The sequence below is a fragment of the Simochromis diagramma genome, unplaced genomic scaffold, assembly GCF_900408965.1.
Source record: "Simochromis diagramma unplaced genomic scaffold, fSimDia1.1 OVJJ01000685.1, whole genome shotgun sequence".
NCBI lineage: Eukaryota > Metazoa > Chordata > Actinopteri > Cichliformes > Cichlidae > Simochromis > Simochromis diagramma.
Window position 1 is genome coordinate 6,645,200 of NW_024387477.1, and position 19,262 is coordinate 6,664,461.

The following is a 19,262-nucleotide window of genomic DNA, read 5'->3' on the forward strand; positions in this document are numbered from 1 at the left end:
TTAATCAGAGTTCTTCCAGATTCTTTCAGTCTTTTGATGATATTATGTACTGTAGATAATAAGATATTCAAAGCCTTCATAATTTTGCATTGAGGAGCACTATTCTGAAATTGTTCCACAATTTATAGATGTGCTTTTTTGCAGATTGTTGAACTTCTGACCATCTTTACTTCTAAGAAACTGAGCCTCTCTAAATGCTGTTTCTATACTCATTCATGCTACTGGCCTGTTGTCAATAAAAGTAATTAGTTGAAAAATGTTCCTACAGCTGTTTTATTTTTAGTACCCCCTTACTTTTTTAGCTTTTTTCCCCATCCCAATGTTTTTGACACATTGCTCCCATCAAATTCAACACAAACTAATATTTTTAATGAACTAGTAATATCTCTTTTTTTTTTTGGTATTTCTGTGTATTTTATTGTGAATAAAATATGGGTTTATGACAAATGTAAAATCACTCCATTCTGTTTCTATTTGAATTTTATACAGCCTCCCAACTGTTTTGGATTTGAGGTTGTAAATCCACCAAAAGAACCTGTGTACAGCTTTTATTCAAAGCATATCTGTGTTTGTTTCTGTGAATATGAAAGGCAGATGAAAGCTGTGACCCTAATCATAAACACAAACTCAGTGTTCAGACATTTGTTTCTATTCCTCCACATCCTCTTCTCCCACTGGTTCCTTCTTTTGTGTATTTTTAGGTCCTTTAGAAATTCATATTTTTAGTGTGTTTGCTGCTAAAGTAACACCAGTTTCTAAAGAAAGCTCCTGAAAATAGCACTACTGACAGACAGATGGAAGAAAACCCTGGTGAGGGACAGCCTGCTGGAAAAACGGAAAGATAAAGAAGAATTTCTGTTTATGCAAGACAGGCCTTTTCTTGGGCGTGTAGGGTCAGCGGTGTGTCATCAGTGTGTGTCTTTATATGTGTATGTGTTTTGGTGCTTGTGTGCCCCTGTGCCTGGTTGTATTTCCGTTTATGACAGTGCAGTAATCAGCCAAGGGGAAGAGCCTGTCCAAGTGCAGACGGCGTATCTCCCTTTTGCGTGCATCCACTCGTTTTGACATACTATTAACACACAAGTCTAAAAACACACTTGTGCATGGGTAGCACCATTTGACAGACTGTAGACAACAACGTGAGGAATTAGATTACAAAAGTGTTACAAAAACAGCCGGAAAACACTATTAAAAAACTTTTAACAAAACAGAATGGGCAACAGAAAGACAACAGTGCAGTGCTGTTTGTATGCTATAAATAGAGACAATTGTATTGACAGAAGGCCTATTTTTAACGACATATCAAGATAAGAGGGTGGAAAACTGTGTTAGGAAGAACGGAATGGAGAACTGTGCAGGGCTTGGGAGGGGTGAGACAAATGTCAGAAAAACATGAACTAAAATAATTCCTGCTTCTGCTTTAGGGCCAAGAGTTGCCCTAAATCATTTCTAGGGTTTTTACTGTAGAGGCTTAAGCATGTTTTTGTGATTAAGATATAATCTGCATTTTATCTGTTTTTCAGTAGTTTGGAGCTGTTATCTACAGACATTATTGGCAATCCTATCTGAAATGTATTTAACTGTTGCTTTAACCTCCTAAGACCCGAACTCTTCCACGGCATGCATTTTTAATTTCTCTTTGATATTTAGGCTGATTGGGACCTGATGAATGTAAAAACAAAGAATTACCAGATTTTTTTTTTTTTTTTTTTACCCTATTTTTGTTTTTAAGAAAAATAAGAGCCACATATGAGGATATTCATTTAAAATTTTGATGGAACATTAGCAGTATAATGTCCTCGTAAGTGGATATCAGGCCCTTGTAGAGCAAAATTGAGTATTTTGGTCTAAATAACCCAAAATGTGATGTCCACATATGTGGACGCCAGGTCCTTGGAGGTTAAATAACTGTCAGTGCTGTCAGTCACAGGTAACTATTTACAGCTGCAGAAATAATTTTTTGTGGGACAAAAGGGGTGCCTCTTGGGGTACAACCTCACAATAAACCCATATCCCAAAGGAATTAAACCCAATTCCTTCGGGATTAATAAAGTATTCTGACACACACACACACACACACACACACACACACACACACACACACACACACACACACGTGTACGTGTGTGTATGTGTGTGTGGAGGCTAAAATAGAGGCTTCATAGTAGTGGTTTACACTTAAGCCGAAGATCCTTGGTCCTCAGACCTGGGAGGAGATACAGATTCATCTGGGGTTGTATCAGGACCAGTATCCAATGTAAAAATTTGCCAAATCAGAAGATGCAGATCTACCTGCTGTGGTGCGTCCTTAGTACCATTTAAATTGCTGAGAAATACTTGACTACCTACACATTTTGTAGACATGGAGACACACTGGCATTTCTTTGTTAGTGGCCACTAGCTATAACTGTAAGTTAATTACCCTTGTCCTTTTAGTTCTGATTGATTAATATAGTACTGATACAGCATAATATTGCGATATTTTGCATTTCAATACAGGGAGACCAAATATTTATATTGAATTACTTAAATTAAAAAACTTTGATTAATTTAAAAAAGAACAGGAGGGTCCATCTCGGTTAACATTACCTGAGAAAACTTACATTGAATTTGATTGAAAAACCATCCTACACTGGACATACCTAGGCAAAACAAAAAACTCCTACACTCACTCACATACAATGCATGACAAAAGTTTAAAATAAATAAATAAATTTTTTAAAAAATGCAGGACAAAGAAAATATTTGAAGTTTCTCAAATGATAAGAGACAGTCTTTGGGAAACTGGGTGTGGGATCCCCTGAAGATGACTGACTAACCTTGGCGAGGAAAAATATGTATAATCTTCACTGTCTACTGTAATCCTACAGTAACTCACAAGCGCACAAAACATTTCTTTCAGCCTCACAGAGCAACATCTGCAATCAATTACTCCCACCCACCCAGCTATAGAATCCAATAATGACACTAAAGCACAACAGCAATTTTCTTTTATGATGTTGTTTTCCCTGCTTGGCATTGCTTTCGGTAACTATAGGGATGCACAGCAACGGCTGGCACTGACTTGAGAGAATTGGGTGGTCACCGGGTGAAAAATAGGTGCACCATTACTGACTTCACTGAAGGCCCAACTGTTGATTCACCCTCCCTGTTTTTCACTATATAATGTGCCATAATGAGGACTTACACACTCAGTTACACACAAGACGGATTTGATAGTCATCCTGGACGGTAGCCAGGACCTACTCACTCTTCGATCTTGGTAGGACTGAAGCGAGTCCATGCTGAAAGCAAGCCTCTTGAGCAAACACTTGTGATGTGGTAATGTCACTTCCTGGCAACTCTGTTTGAAGTGGGGCCTTTGTTGGTGCTTGAGGGGGCGAGGTGATACCCCACTGGGATGGACGTAAGCTGAAAGAAACCAGAAAGGAAACGGGGCAGCTAATGAGCACAGAAGCAGGAGGATGTTGTGGTTGGTCATAGCAGCTGCTTGGTTGACCAAAGTCAGTTCAATCTGGGGCTTCCGCAGCAACCAGACATAATTGCTCACCAGCCTCTGACTTGAGCGTTAGGTCAGAAAGTAATATAACAACACACAGATATGGAGGGAGTGTCTGAAGAGAGACAGTGAGAGAATTTAGTGCCAATAAAGATGACAGTGTAGACCCTATAATTAGTGTCAGGGAACTCCCATAGCTGAAAACACACCTGCAGCCTCAAACAATCACACCACTGTCTTAGAAAAGAGAAGCGAGGCTTTACAAGAAGACAACATGTGTTTGTGTGCACGTGTTACTGTGTGTGTATGTGAGAGCGGGACAGAGGAGAAAATGAAAACAGGTGGGAAGGACAGTGATTGAAATCCATCATCAGAAACAAAAATAGCATGAAAACACACACTCGGGCACGCACACACGCACACACTCATACACCAGCTCAGCCTGTTTGATTTCAAGGACAACCCAACAAGGTCCGGGCCAATTCAGTGATCTCAGACAGCATTTTCTGCCTAAAGCCATAACACACAAAGAGAAAACGCAACAAAGGCTGACCTTGTGTCTTCTGTTTAAGTTACACCACAAAGAAGAGCATGTAATATTCAAGGTTTCTTCCCTGTAATTATCCTACTGCAAGTTTGTTTAAAAGGATGTGCTTCATGCTCAGAAAACCAACAGGAAGTATGTCTGATAAAGATTTTAACTGGTGTTTTCAGGAAGTGATCTTTTGGAGGAAGAATTTAAAAGACTCTGTAGAAGCACAAAATGTGCTGCTGGTTATCTTTTCAATTGACTCTATTCGAAAAATGGTCAATGTCACGGTAAAGTCACCTAGAGAGTTTTTGGCCATGGCCATCTTGTTTAACATTGGGGAGTTTTAACCCAGACGTGACCATTTTTGGATAAAAGACCAGTGCTGGAGAGTCATCAGCTAAAGTCAGCACTGGCTAGCTAGCTAAGTTAGAGACAGTATTGTTAATTTGTTGTTATAAATAAATGGATGGTCATTTTGGTTAGTGAAAATCAGGCTTTAAATAATTTACTTAGTGAACAACTGACTCATTCTTTTAGTGCAACACTGAAAAATATTAAATTTGTCACTCAAAGTGGACAGTTGTAATAATTAGCATTGCTAGCATGAAGATGGCTTGCATTCAGGAGACAGATTCAAAGGACCACTTGAGGAACTGCATTATTTACAAGGACTCCATACTGTCCAAAACTTCTGTCTTTATATTTTGCTAGGAAATGTGCAAACAAACATGTAATCGTAGGCAAAAAATTAACATTTGTACAATTCTAATAAGCTTGAAAGTTATTATTTAGTATGGCCACGTTTATTAAGGTAAAAAAAAAAAAAAATGCCATGTTCACAGTTGGCTTCCACTCATATTGCTGCTTTCTATGTCAGTCGTGTTGAAAAAAGCAGCTCGGTTCACTTCTGCCCCTCTCCTCTTGCCCCCAAAGCTAGCAGGAGCTCAGCAGGGATACCAGCAGATTCCCCGCTGCTGATGTCACCCTGCTGGACAGACACTTGTTATGTATCATGGTCACACTATTAAATTCTCACTGTGGTCTATTTAGGCCCAGAGGAGGCTGATGGCAGCATCACATTACCTACTGGTTAAAATGAGAGGAGAGAGAGCCAGAGGAGATGGGTTAAGAGGGGACAAGGAAGGGAGGCAGGCGAAAGGAAGGAACAGGAGAATAGAAAAAGACATGAGGAGAAAGCATACTCAGTTGCTATTGTCGTCTAATACACACACAAACACACACACAAAAAAAATAACTTGAACAAACAAGGGCAAATAGACCGGAAGACCGGATGACTGCATGCTTGACTCATCTGTTTTCTCTACCCCTTACAGTATGACCTGAAGCTCTCTGAAAGAAAATAACTAGAAATCTCTCCGCCCATATCCGCCCAGCATTCATGTGTGTATGCGTGGATAAGCAGGCACCTAATGATGGTTTTAGAGGATCAGCTCAACACGTGCTGGCTAGCTGAGCTGGCTGACGCCGCAGCGTATGACAAAGGAGGAGCGGATGGCTGTCATAGAGGCTGGAAGCACGTTGTGGTTACCGCAAGGATTGGGCTCCAGGGATTCTTATTGGCTGTTTCCCCTTTGTGGCTGGCTGCTGTTGAAACCGAAAGAACACCTCACCCTTCCACTACAACTTACAACCTCCCCCACCTCCCCAAAGAAAACACACACTTTAAGCAATCATCATTGTTACAGATTCCTGTATGGATTGTAGGAAACGAGGGAAGGGGTTTTCCTTGTGGAGAACTACCTGCTCATTCCTAAGATACGTATGTGGTGGAGTGTTGACAGTTACTGTCCCTCTGACAAATTGCTACAAAAACAAGAAGGGTATTTTCCATGAAGTGGTTCAGATACAATCACAAAACTCTGATGCCTAATAAAGAAGCTCCAAACTGCTCACCAGGTGAACTGTTGTTGCAGTGTTCACTACCTCCAAATTCATGGAGGTCCATTCAGTAACTGTTGGGATATTTCCTTTGATCAAAGGGCAAGGTGTCAAGCTGCCTTATAATGGAACCAAAGACCAGTGAATTAAAGCAAGTGACTGAATAAGTTAGCCTCTTTTGAATTTCTTCATTTATGTGCTTTCATCTGTCTGACTGTCTAACAAATTGCCATTCCTTTGGAGGCCATCTGAACTGCCCACAGACTATTAGTGGGGTCCATGACCTCAGCAAGACTTTCCCCTCTGCTGTTCTCAGTCTAACCATCAGCCCACTGTTCCCCTGTGTGTTCCCTCTCTCCTGCCACAGTTTGGAGACAGTGTGGGAGCTGTTCGGAGAGCAGGAATGCAGAAGCAGAGCTCAGCTCCTTGAGGAGAGAAAAGGGAGGAGAGAAAGGCAGGAGAGGGGGATTTTTCCTTAGATGAGGTCATGGGTGATGTCGCTTTCAGAGCCAGAGCTGAGCTCGTGGCAGACGCGCCCCTGACCTCCCTCTGCCAGTTCTCGCTCACAAACACACATGCTGAGAAGGGCTGAGCCCGTGGAAGCAGAGATGACATCTAGTTTTCATCTCGCCCCATTACACCACAGCTAATCTTCCAGATTGCTCTGTCTTTATCAACACACCACACAGCCGGCTTTGCATAAGGCAGTAAAGTCAAGCCCCAGAAGACCACTTTAGAGAGTTTAGCCATGTGAAAAGCCCTACTAAAATGTGCCCCATTACTGGCTGAGAGACAGAGGTGACCAGTAACACGCTACAATTAGCATGCTCAGCACAGACATATGCACTGACACAGCTGATTCAACAGCAATACTGTCTCATCTTGAGGAGTGATCTGAATTGTGTTATTGCGCTGATTGAGTGAGGAGAAGCAACTGTCGAGACGGCAGGATGATGATGGTTATTATTGTGATTAGTCAGCTCCTTTTTCTCCCTGTGTGTGAGTCATGAGGGGAGACCGCCGCTCTGTGGCTTTATGCCTGTGTGTGAAAAATAATAACCTTCCCTGAGCCCCTTACTCCAGCGTGGATTATGGGAATGTGACATAGCACTAAAGCTTTGTCAGGGCGACAATGGGGCCACCATCCGAATGTGACACATCAATGTGGGAGCAGATGTTTTTTAGGTCTCCTCCCGTGAGCTGGAATAGTTGGAGTCATTTTTGATGGTTGATTGATATCCTAACAGTTCATCGTCAGCTCAATGTATAAACTGTATGAACATCACCCATATCTTATGTAGTGTGTCTGTCACTGTTCAGTAGTTTTCACTTTAATTTGGCCGACTAAGCATGTTTAATTGTTGACTTGGGTGGTCAGATGTTAGCAGAGGTGTGGACTCGAGTCACATGACTTGGACTCGAGTCAGACTCGAGTCATTAATTTTATGACTTTAGACTTGACTTGAAAAAATGTTCTAAGACTTGTGACTTGACTTGGACTTTTACACCAATGACTTGGGACTTGAATTGGACTTGAACCGGTTTACTTGAAAAGACTTGATATTTTACCCCAAATATAAAATTTAACAAGCATATTATATAGAGATTGAAAATGTGACGTCATTCACGGGTAGAACCGCAAAGGATTCTGGGAACTCGTGGCAAGCGGTACTAGCGCACGCAGGCTTTCAATTGAAATCACAGCGATAAAAAGAAACACAAAAATGTCAAGAAGCTGTTGTATTATTAACTGCAATAGCCGGTCGCATGACAGCCACGGGAAGCCGACGGGTAAAGAGATCGGTTGTTATCGGATTACGTCGGAAGAGAAATTGTTCGAGCCATGTTTCCGAAGTAACAAAGAGGCGACGGGTGGCCTGGATTGCAGCCATTCAAAGATCAAATATAACGTCCCAGAACACTCCAGCTCACAGGTTAGTCTGCTCCAAGCATTTCCACAAAGGTCAGTCTGCTGTTGTAGTTAATGCGTCATTTTTCTTAACATAATTGGTGATATAGGTTACAAGCAGTCTGGCGCTGAACAGAAATTGTCGCGCTATGCTCCTTTGTTATTGTGCATAAATAGTGAAGTGTCCTGACACATATTTGTGTTTCGCTTCTGTTATTAGGTACATTGACAAAAACATATACTTTAGTCACAGGATAAAACAGTTGTTTTGTATCACTAGTGCCCAGTGCGATTACAGCATAACGTATTATTTGCACTGCTACATTTCTGTGAGCTACCAGAAATTATTTCCAACTACTAATTAATTACCATTGAGCTCAAAGGTCCTATTAATAAACGGTTAAAGAATGTGTATTTATGACGACGATTTGTGAGACTGGTAAACTTATGATACGTACGATGGTCTTTACTTTCTACACGGTGCATTTCAAGGTCCTGCACCCATCCGTCGGTAAACTGTACCTGGGCTTGTTGCAGTGACCGGAAGTTTCTAAACTTCACGAGTGTATGCACTCACTCCAAGAAGCGTATAATTATAAATATGCATATAAATATGCTACAATGAGATATCTGACTTCATCTAACTAGCAAATGTTGTCCAGGCTACGTTGGTGATGCAGTTTTTTTTAATATGTATGATATTTTTGTCATGCGATTTTAAAGCCGGTCCTACAAGCGCATCCAAGAATAACATGCAGCTTATCTCAGAACTGTCGGTGAAAATTATTCTTGGAGCTAGGTTTAATTGAGCTGCATTTTAAAGAGGTGCAATTTCACACAAGTTCACTATTTTGTCATGTGTTGAGAAAAACACAGATTTAAAAATTACATGGTCTAATATTTACATTTAGCATATAACTGCAACATGCTTTTTTTCGGGTTTTTTTTAAAGACTCGAAAGGACTTGAAATACAAAATTTCAGACTTGTGACTTTACTTGGACTTTTACACCAGTGACTTGAGACTCGACTCTGACTTGCCTGACATTACTTGAGACTTGACTTGAGACTTGAGGATAAAGACTTGAGACTTACTTGAGACTTGCAAAACAATGACTTGGTCCCACCTCTGGATGTTAGTACTCCAGCTGTGGTGGTCATTTTTTGTGCAGCTGAACTCACTGTTATGTTATCTGTGATTCAAGTAAAGTGGAAGTGATACTGACTGATTTGCTAAGACAAATGAAGCAATATCAAATGATGTAATGGTAGAATACTGTGGAAGATCCCACTTCACCAAATCTGTACAAAAGTCTTAAACCAACCAAGGAACCAGCCTTGTACCTGATCGTTTTTGTTTTCATTTATTTATTCAAAGTCAGATCTTTAAGAAACAGGAAAAAATGCGGCAAAGACCTGACACAAGATCTGAGAGATCCATTTAGCTTTTCAGTTGATCCATTACTCTTCACTGAAGCCTCATCAGAAATAGCCACAGTATTGAATTGTATTGAAAATCAGTCGTCATTATGTACAGAGGAGATCAGGGAGGCAGCCAACATCCAAAAAAGATATTTGAATGTCCTTCATGAATCTTGGAGAACTATTCCTGAAGATTACTGAAAGCTTGTCTAAGAGAGTTCAGGCTATGTTGATTAATAACTGTTAAAATCACACCAAGCTGTGATTCTGTGGTAAGGTATGCCTTTGGTCAGCAGCAACTAATGTGTTTGATTTCTGCAAAACAATTAGTTTTTGCATTTGTCACGCCTGCACAGGCGAATTACAGTGAACAATTGCGGGATGAGTCAACATTAAAACTCATTGTCAACTGTCTTTTCCAAGGTGATTTTGAAAGGAGTTCTGGGAAGTCGACTTGACTGCGTGTTTTACCAAATAAGCATAAAGTAGAAGAGATGGACACAGCCACCATGACATCATCCACTGGTTTGTTGGCTCCCGTTCTGAAGCCTCGTGTTCGGCACTGTTTTCAGGATCACAGTGTCGCCATGTCCTAAATCATACGCTGTTTTATCATCTGCTTTACTCAAAATAGGACTATAATTTGCAAAATTATCATTATGTTGTATTTAAATAGACTTAAAACCAGTAACTGAGACCATTCATTTCCATTTAATTCAGTTTTATTTATATAGCACCAAATAACAACAACAATTGTCTCAAGGCACTGGAAAGTAAAGACCCTACAGTAATGGAGAGAAAACCCAAACCCTAAGACAACCTCCTTTGAGCAAGCACTTGGCGACAATGGGAAGGAAAAACACAAATGTTTGCTTGTGGAATAACAATACTTACTTTATTCATCTAATTGTTACAAATGTCGGTTCTTTTTAAGTCAACAACAAAGATATACGAAGACTTATGCACCCTCTTTAAGACCTTCCCATCCTTATCATCTTGAATCAGCACTCCCAGATCCGCGTCCCTCATAGTTTCAAGAACAGAAGAAAAGCCTGAAGTTAAAAAAGAAATTCAATATATAGAAATCAGTGATGCAAATAACAGCGGTACCTACTAACTTTTTCTTAGTAATGAGTAATCTAACTAATTACTATTTCTATCGTTGCAACGCTGTTACCGTTACTAACAAGAAAATGTGGTGCGGACACATTACCATTTTTCACCTCAGACAGCTGTCGTCGTCTTCTTACCGGAGCTAGGGGGGCGAAACAATCGCACAAGTCCTGCTGATTGGCTGAGGAAGAATGAAGTAGTTGTGGTAAACCAATCACATGACCAATTTAAGATGACATAGCAACAAGATGCTATATACCAGTTTTTAAATTGTGTTGATAGGCCACGTAAAACCACAGTCATGATAATAAAAATATACACGTTGTTTTTTCCTGAATACTATCGTCACGTTTACTGTCTAAGGACAGCGCTAGCCCCCATTCTCTGCTGACGACCAAAAGAAAACGAAACAAAAAACACCCCTTTCATATTGGTGGAAAAATGTACCATATCGACCAATCAAAAAATGATATGGCAACGTGGCATTTGGATGTTTAGCAAGAGGGGTAAGTTTTGGGAGTGACGGCAAGAGAAAGTTTTGAGATGTGAGAGATTTGTAACGTTTAGCATGTTTGGAATGCGTAGTGTAGTGTGTTGTCTTTTGTAGTAAGTGTCTAGTGTAGTGGAGAGTTTTCTTTAGTGTGTCAGAACTATGAGGCGACAGCTGAATGTCACAGATGCTCCCAAAAAGCCACCAGAGGCAGATTGCAATGTAAACGCTGTCTCCAGGTGGGAAAACAGGAGGGTTGATATGCCTCCTGTTGTTAGGCCTGCGGGTATTGGGCTTGTGATGTTCTCCTTTATCTGATAGTGGACTGAAATTATTTTTCTGGAGTGGCACGGCTAATTTGTGTGGGATCTTATTTGATGCAGAACACCTGATTGTGCTGTAAATAGTTTGAAATGGTTATTTAAAAAAAAAAAAACCACCTTGGCTGCATTTTAGGTAAATGGCTACATATAACTTTGTTGTTTGCAAAACTTGTGCATAGGTTTTTAAAATCTACAATTTCTAATTGAATTTGAAGTTATGAAAATGATTCGTTAAACATGTTTGCGGTTGTTACAGTAAAAAATACAACTTTTTTCTACTCTCAATTTATGTTTTTTGTCTGATTTTAGATCAATTGTGTTAATACAGTATGTCAAGATGAAAAAATAACTTTACGTTTAGACAGGTGAGGTTGTGCTGAAAAGAATGATACCAAACAAGGCAAGATAGTTTTTAAACATGAAAAGTAGTCAAAAACAGCCAATTATACCCTAAAGTTACTTTACCTAGTAATTAGTTCGTTTTAGAATATTGTAACTCAGTTACTAACTCAGTTATTTTTTTTGAAGAAGTAACTAGTAACTAGAAGTAACTAGTTTTCAAAGTAACTTGCCCAACACTGATACAAATATAGCAAGAGCCAGGAAATGATCTAGGAACATAATATCGAGCTTGAAGACGCCTGAAAAAATGTCCTTTAAGGAGAGAAAATTTAATTTACTGTTAAAAAGAACTCAAAATAGAATCAACAGACAAATCTCTCAAGGTTCTTGCACCCAGCCTAGCCCATATAAAGAAAGTGTTATTCAGTTGTGATCTGTATGTTTGATTTGGCAATGATTTGAGCTAGATGCCCTTTCTGATGCAACCCTTGGCATTTATCCAGGCTTGGGATTGGTACTCGGAGTATACTGGCTCCCCATGGCTGGATTAGATGAGAAGGTGAATAACACCTTATTTACTTGCCCCACACTGGGACAACATTGAGTTTACTGGCAAGACTGAGACCTAAAAAAAAACCCAGTTTGCTCTCAATCTTTGCAGCTTTTGGGGGCAGTTGTAAGAAAAATAGCTGGGCCTGATGAAGTAGTGGAGAGAGTAGGCATGAGTCAAGAATGACTCGTTTTTCATCTAACAAATGAGGGGTGTTGGTCAAAAAGTAAACGCCATCAAAGTTGATGAAAAATGAGATTTTATTACTTAATATTTCAGCCTCTTGAGGGCCGCTCTGCTTACACAGACAGTCATGTTTGCCTTCGCCAAAGGTCCTGCCTTTGGCTGCACGTGTCAATTTTAGAAGCTTAAGGAGGAAGAGAAAGAGAAGACAGGAAAAGGATGAGGAAATGGAGAAGACAAGGCTGCATGACAGGAAGGAATAACAAAAAAGAGACTAATCCACTTAATGACAAGTAGTGACAGAGTGACTCTTAATCTTTTGTAGGCGAAAGCACCCTCCAGAGCAGAAGTTGTCACCTTGACCCATTCTTTGTCCTCCCGTCCATCCCTCTTTCTCACGTTACCCCTTTGCCCTAATCTCTCATTCCTTCTCTTCATTTCTGTCATCCTCCCCTCCCTCCTCCTCCTCCTCTTTTGCCCTATGTGCTGTGCAAATGGGCCGACACAGACTGCGTGCAACACGCTGATCCTTTGCAGCTTTTTATTGTTGCTCAACAATCACTCCCTCCCTGTCATCGCTTCATCCACCAGGAGTGGCACGCTGACATTTGGGCCAGCATTTCAGGTTGACTTCACGGGCCTGTGAAAAGCATATACACCTAAAACAACCTCTGGCATGCACAAAGTAATCAATTTCAGGTAATAATGTGTTCCTGTTGATGATATCCGGCAAGAGAATGATTACATTTCCAACTGCTGGCGTGCGCACTTCCATATTAGTGTGGAAACTACCCATTGTTGCCTCTCAGCAGAGCAGGAAACACCTTTCACAACAAACCTACCCTCCTTATACCGATTAAATCCAGTGCAGCTGCCGTAGCATCTGATTACTTCAGTCTATTTGGCAATGACAAGAAGGCAATGGAGCAGTTTACTTATTAGCTTTAGATCATTTTGGCAAAAGTTAGAAATAACTAATATTTAATGTTTGAATGTTTCCATTAATGAGCATAGTAGTCCGCTCCACAGCCTTTGATTTGGCTACTTTTTAATGCTACTGTTTTTCATGTGTACCTCAGAATAAAGCGGAAGTCTTACATGTGTGTGAACCAAACTTACTCTAGGAAAATCACAGCCCCCAAAAACAATATCAAACACAATAGGCTTGCTGGTATTTCCCACAAGCGTCTGTCATGCAATAAATTTTGCCACTTCTAAAGAATCTCGGCCAACCTGCGAGGAAATGCCCTAAAGCTCTGTGGAAAAATAATCTCTTTGACTCTCTAGGAATAAAAAATAACTTCTAAGGGCAGGACAAGCTCAAAGTGTAGACTCTGCGGAGCTGTTTCTCAAGCCCAACAAGGAAAATTCATGAGAAGTGCAGTGCTGACGGCTGATGATGGGCCACCATCCTGGCCATTATTTCCTGGCTGGGGTCCACGAGGCCACCGAGAAACAGAACGCAGTGAACTCCCTTCTTCTTCTCTCTCAGCATTCTGGCTCTCCCGCCTGCGATCAGGCCCGGGAATAGCAGCTATGTGAGCATGACTGCACGACACTATTTCTGTGCGCTCTGCTACTTGACATTGAGAGGCCGGGATTAGGTGGCCCCCCACTACTGTAAATGAATAGCTCCCGTCACTCACACACGCACACAAACACATGTGTGTGCTTTGTAAATACACATATGAATCCCCCTGAACATAAAAAAATGTGACTGAGAAACTGGAGTTTTCTGCACATTTTCACCTTCCTGTAAACGCCACGTGAGGATGATGAAAGCTGAAGTGCTGTTTTTCAGTTTCTCAACAAGCGGTATGAAGAAAGTTGCATTCTGAATCGGGTACCACGCCCTCGGTGGTTCAGTTGAACATCTGTCAGCCACCACCACCACCTCCCCACCACCCCCTTGAGCGAACATGAGCTCCCCACAGTATGCTGCTTATGCAGTCTATATGGAACGTATGGGAATCAGACCCACAAACAGTGCTGAAAAAGATCACATAACAAACATGCATGTTTTGCTGTGGATTCTTTTCTTGGTAATGGTTCGGTTAACCCTTCAACCCACTCAGAGTCAGCTCTGAAGCATGACTGTACCACATTCCCACTTACACAGACACACACACTGCCAGTGTAACAACATCTGTGTAGGAGGTGACTTCAAGGGAGTGACTAACATTTGGCGGGGCCTCAACCTGCCTTTGAGTCCAGCTGGGTCTTTTGACCGTCCTTACCTCCATTAAACCTGTGTGCGGCATACATGACAGCATTGCTGCATCCTGCTATTTGCTGTATGTGGTCTCTCTGAATACTGTGGTATTCGGGGGCTGGTCGAGGCCTCAGATGTTGTGCTCAATCGCGTGTCTTTGAGTGCGACATCTGTTTCAGCTGCATGAGTAATGGTGTGTGAGGCAGTGGCTAAACATCAGGTGTTTGCCGTCTTGCACATCTCAGATCTGTTGCCTTTCTCCTCCCCCCCACAGCTGGAATGAGTCCTGTATGTATCATGATTGATCTGTCAGTGAGTCTGACGATGCTGTTGTCATCACATAAAAAAAACGACTAACGTCTTCACTTTCCTCACGGCTCGCTTAGACAGTCTGGCATCAGTTATTTGTTGAATTGTAAACAGTGGCACGCACAGATAACCCCAATTACATATAATAACTGAGGAAGGATTTTTGATTTAAGATCTATGAGCACTGGCTAAAAATAATAACAGCACCAATGTGCAGGATACAGGTGTCTCAGTTTAAAGCAACTGCTCACACGCCAGAGACAGGAAATAAAAACATGATGTTTGCTTTAATTGCAGATCCTGAACGAGCTAGAAGAGCAACAGCGGTGTTATCGTTATTAAGACAGGCATTAATGCACGGTCCAACTCAGGAAGCAAATGAATGACTATAAGTTTGGAATAATAAAGATTTAACCCTGCGATAGACTAGCTATCTGTCCAGGGTGTACCCGCCTCTTGCCCTGTGACATCTGGGATTGGCTCCAGCCCCACCATGATCCTGAATCGGATAAGAAAGCGGGTGGATGGATGGATGGATTGAGAAATAACAGAGAAACTCCAGAACTCACATATTGAGATGTTTGTTTATTTATTTATTTTTTATTCTGCTCTGAAAAGAAAATCACAAATATAAATCACTTCAAAATTGCAGGATTTGAATGGATAAAGCACTTGAATTCACATTGTTTTTCCTTTTTTCTTGACAGCTTAACAGTTTCTCCTCTAACAATGATAAGACATAAACACAACATATTTATACCCAATTCTTTCTACAGTGCATTTCATATGTGACTCCCTTCTAAAAAAAAAAAAAAAAAAAAAAAAAAAAAAGAAATACAGATGTTGAGAGCACAGTTCTTGTGGTGCTTATAATTAGTACATAGCAGTGTGCCTAATGATCAGCGTTACCTCTGAAACTGAAACCTAACGTGAAGTAACGGTCCCCGAACCTGCAGGATAAAGCCGGGTGGGGGGGATGGGAGAGAGTAGGGCTTTGCCCTCCCTCATTACCAATACTGATGTGCCTTTGAGCAATTCACTGAACCCACATTGGAGCCACTTAGTGGCTGACAGAAGAGACTGGTTGCCCCAGGGGCAGTTTCCAGGTGTGACTATGAGTAATCGTGAGTGTGGTCAGTGTTGGAAATCATCTGAACCATTGGATCATTAAAAATAATATCAAATAAAATAAAATCTCGCGTATTCAATGATCAATTTATTAACCACAGTGCTATTGATCATCTAGTGAGTGCCAGAATTAAAGTTTATGCCATATTTTTCATGAAATACTGAGCTTTTGCTTCGTTTGCTTCTGTTTCATAAATAAATAGCCTCGAATAAGAAATATAAAAACACTTTTTTTTGTTTTATTTTAAAAACTGCTAAAAGGTGGTTAAAAATCTCCATAAATACAGTTAGCTTAAATAAATAAATTAAAATTATAAATATACCGTTTACTGTACACACACAAGGAAAAAACAAAACAACAAAAAAAAAACAAACAAACAAAAAAAACACATGACGGCATTGAGCAGGAAAATACAAAATGTTGTCTTTTGAGAGAAAGAGAATCCAGATTGAGCTCTGATTGTTGTTAAAAATCTCAAATAATTTCAGAGACAGAGTCAAGACGCATTCCTCCTTCTTCCCGTTCCTCGTCGCCTGATTCTCGACACACCTCCTCTGAGCGGTTTAATATTCCAGTTCCAGATCGGGAGTTTCTTCTTCTGAAGCCATCAGGAATACATTCACGTGCCCACTCTTTATTTGAACGGCCAGCAGAACATTGGGCAGACGTCCTTCTGTTCTCTTCTTTGCGTACGTTCAATTTATTTTCCTTTTCTTTTCCTCCGGGACCTCCTGTTGCTGTTCACTTTTCATTTTCAGCTGAGGTAGAATTTCTACATCTTTGCCTAAAATTTTAAAAAAAAAAGGGGGGGGAGAATGAGTGAAATCTAGTCGCACTTGATAGCGGCTGATGTCAGTCGGTGTACGTGTTTTTAGCCCTTTCCCTAACCACTCACCTCTCTTTGTTGCTTCAGTGGTTGGATGCTGACCCTAGCTTCACCTTCTCCTCATTCTCTACATCATACTCTCCCCGCTTGTGAAACCTGGAATAAACGAAAGGAAAGGAAGCTCGTTCAGTCTTCTACGTATCGCCTCGTTATTAGCTAAGATCCTAACCTGTGCATGGCTGCGAGTGCGTGCCGGGCGTGTGTTTCGCTCACCTGAGCATTAACAAAAGTCCGATGATGGTGAGGCACAGAGACGACAGCACCACCGCCACCACCGCCAGAGCTGTGGTGCGGTCGTAGCCCTCTCGGGACTGCGATGGCAGCAGGATAAACTGACACCTATCGCCGGAGTAATTATGGTGGCACCTGCGAAGAGGACGGTGAAGGGAAAACGGTTAATAATTGATCGACTTGAGGTGCGCATGATGTGCAGGTAAACAGAGAGCTAAATACTCACACGCATGATGGTTCACGGAGGTCTTTCAGGTAAGTGCAGGTCCCGTGAATGCAGTAATCTTTGTACTTCTTCAGGCAAGGATTCCTCTTCCTTCCCTTTCCTTTTCCCCTCTTCTTTCCCTTTCCTCTCGTTGTTTTTCCCTCAGTGTTTTCAGCTTCCAGGATGGTAGAAGGATCTTTGGGTTTGCTTGACATGGCAACTAAAGTGAGAAAAAAAAAACAAGACCAACAATTACATGTACTGTCTTTGTTAAAAGCCACTTAAAAGCACCAATTTAAGACATTTTTTAAGTGCCTTACCTCTTGGCAGTTGCAGTTCATAGTCTCCAGATGTGCCATCTTCATAATAGTAGTAGTCATCATCGTACTCCTCCGCCTCACCATCCTTGCTGTAATCTGCTGTTGTCGCCCTCACGCCCCGGTTCTCCTCCTCCTCTGCTCTCCTGTCTCTGGTTGTGTCCAGGAGGCTGATAACAGAGGTGTGCCGCTGCTTGTTGCTCTGGTAACTGTCTACTGCAGCACCGCTGGCCAGTCTGGACATCACTGAAGGAGCAGGAAAATCAAATGTTATGAATGAGGTCTGCTTTGAACATATATACACCACAAAAACAAACAACAAAAATCACAATCAGAAAACTCTTCCTCTAGGGGACAACCAGCAGACAGGTTAGTGCACCAAGCTGGGTGAGCCTTCTTGGGCAAGTTGAAACATGTTGTACAGGAAGAAGCTTCAAGCAGGATTTTTTAGGGATGCAGTAATTACCCTGCTGTTCTCTCTTAGGAAATACACCGGATCAGACATTGTCCTTAGGGATTGATTGAGTCAATGCCCAGCACAGGATGCACTCAAAAGGACGCCAAAACCATGTCCTCAAATTCGTGGACATTGAGATATCGGCCTGGCACACAGCCTTCCCCCCTCTGTCTCTCATAACACACGCACAAAATGCATGGGCAGACAGTTAGCTAATGTCAGGCAAGAATATGGGTTAAAAATAAATGTATCCAGTTACATAAAGCATGCTCTAAAATAAGAGAGATGACCCCATTAGCTCCTGAATAGGCTGGCATCATGAAAACTGTTGCCTAAAAGATTAAGTTTACACGACATGTTATAGCTCGGTTATTATAGAGAGGATTACACTGACAGCCAAGAAAGAGAGAGACACACACACACACACACACACACACACACACACGCTAAGTGATCCATTAATGAACACAGAAGAAACACTGGTTAAGTTGCACAGGCACATGAAACGTACCCAACGCGTGAGCCAGCAACAGCGCAACAGCGAAAATCCTCATGGCTTCCAGTAGCTTTAAGTAGAAAAATTATTTAAATTAACAAAAAAAATATCAAAAAATCTAAAAGTTATATTCCGTCCACCTCTCAGTATTCCTTCCCTTTTTTTTATATGCTTTTTCTTTTTTGTTAATAGAACTCCTCTCTTCTCCTCGCGCCCCTGCTGCCGCTGTCTTCTCTCGAGAAAGACTGGCGACTGAAGCTCACGAGCCTTTTAGCCTAGATAGATATCCCCGCCTCCTGGGTGTTACCAATAACCACAAGAGCATGTTGCGCCAATTAATTCGTATTTTAACTCAAATTATCCATCATGTTACTTGGTACTCCCAAAGATAGAAAATAAAATGCAAAAACTGTCGGGAAATTAAAAGAAACAGGAAACTGAAATTAATTTTAAAAAACAAACAAACTAATCCTTGGTTCCTTTTGTACATATTGACTCATTCTTTCTGTCTGAGTGCCGTCATAGGGTTTGGTTGTGTTTAATCCAGGTAAATCCGGTGGTTAAAGCAGTCACAGATTTAAAGTATGCGTGTCACAGAATCAGAAGTCCAAATATTAAGTAAGATACATTAACAGTCCATACTTACATTTAAGCAAGATAATTCAACAGCGAAGCTGTTGAAGAGGAGGACAGGAAACGTAGTAATACATGACAAAATATACAACTCTGCAGTAAAAACTGGAGATCAGATGATGGGCT

General features: G+C 41.1%; 1 protein-coding gene across 2 annotated transcripts; it reads right to left on the reverse strand.

Annotated features, from left to right (window-relative positions):
• Nucleotides 1-15,354: 15,354 nt before the first annotated feature.
• Nucleotides 15,355-18,759, reverse strand: hbegfa (heparin-binding EGF-like growth factor a). 2 transcript variants are annotated; one of them, XM_040015832.1, is made up of 6 exons: nt 18,519-18,758; nt 17,554-17,796; nt 17,255-17,453; nt 17,011-17,163; nt 16,807-16,893; nt 15,355-16,695 (listed from the first exon to the last, which is right to left on the reverse strand). In XM_040015832.1, exons 1-5 carry the CDS (start codon nt 18,559-18,561, stop codon nt 16,821-16,823), a joined length of 711 nt encoding a protein of 236 aa, XP_039871766.1. In that variant the 5' UTR covers nt 18,562-18,758; the 3' UTR covers nt 15,355-16,695; nt 16,807-16,820. The 2 variants fall into 2 exon arrangements, with proteins under 2 accessions (XP_039871766.1, XP_039871767.1); XM_040015833.1 differs by lacking the exon at nt 16,807-16,893 and having other exon boundaries at nt 18,519-18,759.
• Nucleotides 18,760-19,262: the final 503 nt, after the last annotated feature.